Source organism: Artibeus jamaicensis, unplaced genomic scaffold (genome assembly GCF_021234435.1).
Source record: "Artibeus jamaicensis isolate MK-2021 breed Jamaican fruit bat unplaced genomic scaffold, CSHL_Jam_final contig_3197, whole genome shotgun sequence".
NCBI classification, from domain to species: Eukaryota; Metazoa; Chordata; class Mammalia; order Chiroptera; family Phyllostomidae; genus Artibeus; species Artibeus jamaicensis.
In genome coordinates, this window is record NW_026521752.1 from 490,984 (window position 1) to 499,876 (window position 8,893).

Sequence of the window (8,893 nt, forward strand, 5' to 3'; positions counted from 1 at the left end):
GCGCTTTTGGTTGTTTATTGATTTTAGACTGGTTATTATCCTCCTTTTGGTTGTGTGAGAAAGCGAGGGGTTTCTACCTACACCTCCATCTTGGCTGAAACTCTGAATTTAGGCTAATTCTGTTTTTTCTTTTAATGTATTTTATTGATTATGCCATTACAGTTGTCTCATTTACCCCCTTCACTCCCCTCCACCCTGCACACCCCCTCCCAACCACATTCCTCCACTTTAGTTCATGTCCATGTGTCATAAGTTCTTTAGCTTCTACATTTCCCACCCTACTCTTGCCCTCCCCCTGCCTATTTTGTCCCCACCATCTACACTACTTATTCTCTGTACCTTCTCCCCACCTCTCCTCCTCCCACTCCCCTGTTGCTAACCCTGCATGTGATCTCCATTTCTGTAGTTCTGTTCCTGTTCTAGTTGTTTGCTTGGTTTGCTTTTGTTTTAGGTGTGGTTCTTAATAACTGTGAGTTTGCTGTCCTTTCACTGTTCATCTTTTTTATCTTCTTTTTCTTAGCTAAGTCCCTTTAACATTTCATATAATAAGGGCTTGGTGATGATGAACTCCTTGAATTTGACCTTATCTGAGAAGCACTTTATCTGCCCTTCCATTCTAAATGAAAGCTTTGCTGGATAGAGCAATCTTGGATGCAGGACCTTGCCTTTCGTGACTTGGAATACTTCTTTCCAGCCCCTTCTTGCCTGTAAGGTCTCTTTTGAGAAATCAGCTGATAGTATTATGGGAACTCCTTTGTAGGTGTCTGTCGCCTTATCTCTTGCTGCTTCTAGGATTCTCTCCTTCATTTTAATCTTGGGTAATGTAATTATGATGTGCCTTGGTGTGTTCCTCCTTGGGTACACTTTCTTTGGGACTCTCTGATCTTCCTGGATTCCTGGAAGTCTATTTCCTTTGCCAGATTGGGGAAGTTCTTCTTTATTATTCATTCAAGTAAGTTTTCTACTTGTTGCTCTTCCTCTTCCCCTTCTGGTACCCCTATGATCAAGATGTTGGAAAGTTTAAAGATGTCATGGAGGTTCGTAAGCCTCTCTTCATTTTTTTGAATTCTTGTTTCTTCATTCTTTTCTGTTTGGTTGTTTTTTTCTTCCTTCTGGTCCACTCCATTGATTTGAGTTCCAGTTTTCTTTTCATCACTATTGGTTTCCTGTGCATTTTGCTTCATTTCACTTAGTGTAGCCTTCATTTTTTTCATCTAATTTGTGACCAGAATCAACCAGTTCTGTGAGCATTCTTATCACCAGTGTTTTGAACTTTGCATCTGATGGGTTGGCTATCTCTTGGTCACTTAAAAGTATTGGCTCTGGGGCTTTAATCTGTTCTTCTGTTCCAGCCAGGTTGTGCCTGTTATGTAGTGAGATGCAGAGCCTTAGGTGTTCACCAGGTCACTGGGTTGTGTTGCTGTATGTGGGATCAGGGTTAAAGAGGGAACAAATGGCATTTGTCCCACTTTCTCTCAGATTTCAGTCCCCTCTGCCGCTTCCCACAAGCAAATTGGGCCCTTCTGGTGCTGGTTACCAGAAGGGTGGGCTTGTGTACGTTCTAGGACCCTGTGGGTCTCTCCAACGGAGGCTGGGAGTCTCTTTCTGCACCTCAACCCCCACAAGTGTTTTCAATCTGTACTTTTAGGCTTTATTTCTCGGTGCTGGAGCCCTGGGTTGCACAGTCTGTCATGCTGCTTGTTTTCGCCTGGTTTATCTGCGCACAAATGTGTGACTGAGGTCTGCTCATTTCCTCCCTTTGTCGGGGTCAGCTAGTCCAGTACCGCCTGTGCCCCATGTGCCAGTCACCACCTTTTCCTACTGCTATCCCCCTCCCCCAGTTGCTGACTTCGACCCTCTTACTGGTCTGGTTGAATGGTTGTCACACTCTGTACAGTTCAATTTTCTGTCTTTTCTGATTGTGTTTTTGTTTTTAAATCTTTGTTGTCCTTAATTTTGGTTTGTTTAGTAGTGTTTCTACCTACGCCTCCATCTTGGCCAGAAGTCTAGGCTCTCTAATTCTTAACACTAAAATCCTCTATTTGCAGAAATGAAGGAAACAACAAAAATGTTGAATTTTATTTTCCAGCTTAAACTTCACAAAGGAAGTTAAGCAAAATCTGCCACTGTAGAAAAAAGAAATGATCTCTTTTGTCTTTAAACACTACATAAAACACTACATGAAATATTGCATTTTTGATGTGCATGTGGAACCCAAAGCAGGTTTGGGGTACATGGCATAGACCCAAAGCCATCATTTTGATTCTCTGTATGTCATTTTGATTTTATGTCCATCTAGGCTTTTTCATCTTGCCAGCCTATTATTTAAGCCTTAGCAGGACAAAATGTCCTGTTTTACAGGATCATAATCTGCTTGGTGGGTAGACAACCAGGAGGCCTTTAGCCTTCGTCATTTACTCCAACAAGGTAACTAGACTATTGCCTTGTGAAAAAAAACAGCATGAGTCCCATGCCCTGATTTCATGTGTCATGCTAACCCACAGAACATCCTTGGAACTTCTACCAAATTCATAAAATTGATCATAGTCACAGAGATGACCAAAATTAGTTCTAGGCTGAAAAAATTAGTTAAAAGCCAATCTGAGAGTATAAATAGTAAAAACAACAGTTGGGGGGAAAAAAAAGCTGGAAATGACTTATTGTATAGTCTTTTAGTCTACACTGTTGTTCATATGAATCAGATTTATCATTGCAAGGCTGAGAAGGTTAAGCAAATACAGTCATGCGTCACTTAATCACAGGGATACTTTCTGAGAAGTACTTCATTAGGCTATTTCATCATTGTGCAAATTTCATAAAGTGCACTAACACAGACCTTGATGGTATAACCTACTACACACATAGGCTGTATTATAACCTATTGCCCCTAGACTACCAACCTGTACAGCATGTTACTGTATTGGATATTGGATACTGTAGGCAATTGTAATGTGTTGAACTATGACATTACAATGGCTATGACATCACTAGGCAATAGGAATTTTTGGCTTTATTATAATCTTATGGGACCACTGTTATACGTGTTGTCTTGGTCTTTGACTGAAACATTCTTTGTGGTGCATAACAATACTGGTGAAAATTGTAATCCTAGTGGCTTTTAAAATCTCTCTATTAATTGAAAGACAAATTCTGAAGTCATTGCTAAGAATTCCCTGCCATTTTTTTTTTTTACTTCCATCTTATATACAACACTGTGTTATTGTGGAAGACGCGGGTTTCCAGAGAGCCCAAGAGACCCATCCAGGAAGTCCTGAATAATGACAGCATTGATTGTTGACAGGTAGTACTTGTGAAATCCAGAAGTAGATGGCAATATATGCAATAGACCATCACCCAGGATTATGACTCTTCCAATCCACCTACAGGTCTCAAATATCATGCTTTCCACTTCCTTGCCAACATCCTTGCCAACAGGTAGAAGGAAGGAGAATTAAGATAAAGAGCTATGAGTGCAAATAGTAAAAATAAGTGATTAAAAGAACATAAATATCCAGACATTAACCTCTATTCTGGGCATGCTGCCTTCTCTCCATTAACATTTTCTTTTTCTTTTTTCTTTTTTTTTTTTTTAAGATTTTACTCATTTATCTTTAGAGGGGAAGGGAAGGAGAGAGGGAGAGAAATATCATTGTATGGTTGCCTTTCGTGGGTCCCCTGCTGGGAACTTGCCTGCAACCCAGGCATGTGCCCTGACTAGGAATTGAACTGCAATCCCTTAGTTCGCAGGCCCACGCTCAATCTGCTCAACACCAGCCAGGGCAACATTTTCTTTTTCTGATACACTAAAGGAATTATCTTATTATCTAAATGTGGGGGTCTGTGATGAAGGCTTGAAATTCTGAGACCCAATTATTAACTTTTCTTTGTCATATGACCTTGGAAAGTCACTTTACCCCGGCCTGTTTCCTCATCTAGAACAGGACCTAGAATAGATCACATCATGCACTCAAGAAGTATCTCCAGAGATTAAAAAAATGAATCTGTAAAATTAGGATAAGCCAGGAGAGATCAGATATTTTTCCAGTCCTAACATTCAATAGACCTATAATTTTTTTGTTACCTGCTCCCTCATGTCCCTTGTCATTCTAATCCTCTTCTGCAAGTGTGTACCAACAGAGAAATCTTCTTTTACTCAGTACAATCCTACCTTACATTTTTTCATCACATGACAGTGTTACCTCTCAATTAAGTTACAGCAAGAAGAAAACATTTTGCTGTTAACCTGTTCATACATTATTTTCAAACAATAATCAGTTGCCAGAGCATATTACTGTTTTGAAAGTTCTATATATTTCAAAACATGTAAGTAAGTATTTACATTTTCCTTCCACAGTTGTTTTCTGCTTTATTTTATGAGTTAAATGAACAGTTTCCAATACCTTGTGTCTGATGTTTTCCCACTCCATTAAAATGCTAAAAGATTTTTTTCCTCTTTAGAAGGAAAAATACCTTTCCCCTGTAATTTACTCTGGCTTTCTCAAAAGTGTGGTTGAAAAGTCAGTATAACTCAGGCGGAATCTAAAATGTTCTTGTTGTACAAGTGTGTGCCTAAAGGAAGCCTATAATTTCCAAGCATTCTTTCAGGAAGTTTGTGTTCTCTGTTTTCCAGGGAGCCTTTACTTTCCAAGGGAGTATGATCGACATGCCATTACTGAAGCAAGCCCAGAACATTGTTACACTTGCCACATCCATCAAGGAAAAATGATCTGTTAAATTAAGGTCTCGTCATGTGGGCTGAACGTATACAGTGGGTTTTTTAAAGACAGACCATAACACCCAAGGCAACTTGTTAGTATGCCAAATTGGAACTTTTCTCAATGTACAGTTCATGTTAATCACATTTGTTGTCACTGTTGTTATCTCTGTGGCCACTTATTCCTCTAAATGAGCTTTCTTCTTTTTGGTTCCAAGTTCATGATTTTATTGTTCATTTATGTGTTATAGATATGGACTTGTTATTTCACAGGGAGATAAAATAGTAAGGAATGATATCTGTGAGGGGAAGTTAGGTCTTTCCTAATATACATACTCCCTTCATCCTCATGTTAGATGTTTCCCACATTTTTCATTTGTTCACTTGACTCCATAAATAATTTTAAGAAAGGCCAGGCTTTTAAAAAATAATAACCGAATGAACACATTGTATTTGTTTCAATAGAAATCTGTTTTTTTTTTTTAAAAACAGAACAAAGATAACATAGAAAAGTTTATTAATGATCATATCGGTTTGTATAGACTTCTCAAAAAAAATCTTCAAAACTGATTACTGTTAACCTCCACTTCCCAAAATGAAACATTCATAATTCTGTAACTGTTCGGTGGTGGCTGAGAAAGTCCGCATCGTGGATGAATACTTTGGGTCAATGGTTACCAACAATTAAAAAATAAATGTGCATAAACACAAGACTATCCATTCTCCTCCTTGATTTCCTCATTTAACTGTTTGCCACTGAGCCCATTTCCCCTGTAAATGTATGGCTGGAATAGGGCCCCCTCAGCTATAAACTTGTAGCCTCTAAGAAGACACAGTGGGGCAGAGCTGGTGCATATGGTCCCCCATGAGATTTGCATCACATTAGAGATGCTGCTACAGGTCATATGGGTGGTGTGGTTAACGGGCTTAGTAAAGCTGTTTTGAAGAGGTTAACCCAGCTTGTAGGAAGGGTAAATAAACATAACAACCAGCCATTCTTCCCTATTCAGCATGTGCTCTTATATTGAAGGCTAAAGGGTATTGAAGCTGCAAGGATCAACTTGTGTTTGCCGGAGGACGCCAGTGAAATTTGAAACACCAACAATCAGAGATTTTGTTTCTGCCCCTCATTAAATCATGAGCTTTTGTGTTAAGACTCTGGGATGACTGTTCTTTAAGAAATTAACAGAATGGGAAGTTTTAAACTCTACACCAACCTTTTCGTGACCTACACAGCAGCGAGGCTGCTACTCTTAGACAAACACCACGGGGAAGGCTGTTCTGTTTATTTAAATTTGTAAATAGAAAACCATTGTTTTTTTTTAAATTTTCATATTTCACCTCCTCCTCTGCTTTTTTTGTTTATTTCCTATGTGGCCTCTACTGTGTATCCCAACCAGGGGCCTACTTTCCCCCATCTCTTCCATTCCTTCAGGAAGCCCTGGAGGGAGTAGAACTGAAGGTTATATACAAGGAAAAGGATCATGGAACCAAAGCAAAGTAGGAAGGCCCACACGCCATCATGCAACACACACCTAACCAAAGCATGGCGGGAAGGGGGGCAATTCAGCTTTGATAGGAATACCAGAGGAAACTGATCAAGGCAGAAAGTTTCTGGGGAAACACATTCTTGATTAACAAACTAATACTCCCAAACATGGGATTCGTGGAGATAGCTCTTAAACAGAAAAGGGATGTGCCAAGGGGTCCTAGCCCTCCTTGGGCAGCACATCTCCGCTCCTTGGTGCACTCCCTTTAACTACTCACGAGAGCACCGTCACCTTTCACCTTGGTTGCTCTGTGGTGTTTCAGAGTTACCTGGAAAGGGAGGTGGGCGCTATACACCCCCTCATGTGGAGGGGCTGCAAGGAGAAAGCTAGCATCTCTGCCAATTTTTGAGATGACTGGTCTCCAGCTAAACTGGGCTTCATGACTGCAGGTGGGCAGTGGGCAGCAATTACAGGAGAAGCATCCCCCACTCCACCCCATTGTTGCAACTCTGCCCATCTAGGTTGTTAGCCAGGTGTGCACAAGGGTTAATCCAGGACCATAGGCATCCACACAGTTGGACCCCTCTCCTCAGAACACAGAGACACAGAACTGCTCAGCAGGCAAAGGCTTCCTCTCATTCTGATCTATCACACACACACACACACACACACACACACACTCAACATGCAAAAAATGTAGGCAGGGCCAATCTTAAGCAAAAAAGGAAAATAAAAACGTTTCTTTGGCCCTGGCTGGTGTGGCTCAATTGACTGAGTGCTGGCCTGTGAACCAAAGTGTGGCCAGTGCAATTACAAGTCGGAGCACATGCCCAGGTTGCAGGCCAGGTTCCCAGTAGGGGGCGCACAAGAGACAACCACACATTGATGTTTCTCGCTTTCTCTGTTCTCCTCTCTCTAAAAATAAATTTAAAAAACCTTTTAAACAAAGTTACTGTTAAAACATTTTTAAAAATAAAAACTTTCTTTGTATTTCCCCCACAGGCAACCCCCTACTTCAACCCAGCTGCCCTTTCCATCCTCTGTGTTGGTCCAGAAAACCCCTCCAGGCTCTGACAGAATAAAAGGGCAAGAAGGCCTAGTCTCCACCCCAGTTACACAGGCAACCCCCAAACCCTGCATGGGAGTCTCCTCCTACCAGGAGCTCCCTGAGAATCAAGCCCTCCCTGTGAGGGAACCTCAGATGCACAGGTGAAGGCATTTGGACCTTAGGTAAAGCAGATCCCTGGGCAAGGTCTCTGCCCACATCACCAGCAGACCTGTGGTCCCCAGCCCAGTTGAACCAGCCACCATACCCTTAATCTGAAACTGCACTTTGTTCAAATAAAACCACCTTGCTATTTTAGTGTCCCCAAATGTCAGATTTACTATCTTCCTCATAACTGCTTGGTTCGGATTATGGTAGGATCGTGAAATAGGGACCCACGAGAGCCAAAAATCTGGACCCACTATGAGCAGAGACTCTAATGAGGGTGCTGGAAGAGTTTAGTCAGGGTGAGAGACTCGTTGTGCTTCATTCCTTGAAGAACAAAATTTCAGGACAAGGAGATGCTGAGAGACAAGGTATCATTACTGTTTTCCTACCTGCATCTCTTTGGAGCCATGGCAGGGGGTGGGAGTGGTAGCTGTAGATATCACAGGGAGGGTGGGAGAGAGTGAGGGGGGCTGGGTGAACTGATCCCACTTTACATGATGGCAATACCCAACCTGGGAAATTCTCTGAGGTAGGAGTGAATCACAAAAAAAGAACTTTGTAGTAATCTGATTGATTAAAAACCATACCTGTTTATATTTTGTACAGCTCATCACAAGCTGCTTCGCCTTATCATCTTCCTGTTATTAATTTTTGGAGCCTAAATTATGGGCAACACTATTAAAACATTATCAGAATTAATGAGAAACAATTACTTAGAAAATGAGCGTAGGCAAGATTGAGTTAAAAACATCAGTGGTGATCACTGTAGATTAGTTTAATAAATCATCAGGTGCAAAGCAAGACTGACTGTATGCAAAACCTTGTCACAGGAAAATTAAATGGAGACTTTTTTGCATAATTTTTTCATTAATCTCAATAGGACCCGTGTGGTGTAGATTGTTTTATTCCCCTAATACCTTGCCTTGGTGGGGGGGGGGGAGGCGGGGGATGCCCAATAATGTCTTCATTGTTTTACTGAGGTCTTAATGACAATCTGTGACAACCTCATTTTAATGTATAGAGGATTATATCAATCCAATCATGTTTTATTGAAATGTTGAGGGAAACTGGTGGAGTCAGGCACTGTCCCAGAGCACAAGTTGGGAAGTTCCCAGGCATCTGGAGCCGGTCCCTTCAGATTTCCAAGTGTTCAACCTCTGGCTGTCTGCTGTCTTCTCCAAGACAGGCTGGGAAAAGTGTCTTCAAGAATGCAAGGGCTTTATGCCTCCAATTTGAATTTGAAAGTAACTCATTGCCTGGCATATTTTGCTGGGCAAATGGAAAAAAAACATGTAGGGTTCCCCCCCCCTTTATGAAATTGGATGTACAATTATCATTAACACCTTTGCCAGAGCTCGGAAAATTGACTTTCATTGGCTAGGTTAAATTTCTAATGATATCTTAAGGGGGGGGGGGGTGGAGAATACAAGCGGGTTTTTGTTGTTGTTGTTTTAAAAGAAAATTCTGCTTTTACGG

The 8,893-nt window shown here is 41.2% G+C and overlaps 1 protein-coding gene across 5 annotated transcripts in view; it reads left to right on the forward strand.

Moving 5' to 3' along the window:
* CLYBL (citramalyl-CoA lyase) overlaps window positions 1-5,430 on the forward strand; it is a 322,476-nt gene extending 317,046 nt beyond the window's left edge. For 4 of the 5 annotated variants that reach the window (XM_053663520.1, XM_053663521.1, XM_053663518.1 and 1 more), the window contains one exon: window positions 4,610-5,430. In XM_053663520.1, the coding sequence (XP_053519495.1) occupies window positions 4,610-4,726 (117 nt within the window). In that variant the 3' untranslated portion in view covers window positions 4,727-5,430. The remainder of the gene's footprint in view (window positions 1-4,609) is intronic. The other variant, XM_053663519.1, reaches the window with a different exon arrangement.
* Window positions 5,431-8,893: the final 3,463 nt, after the last annotated feature.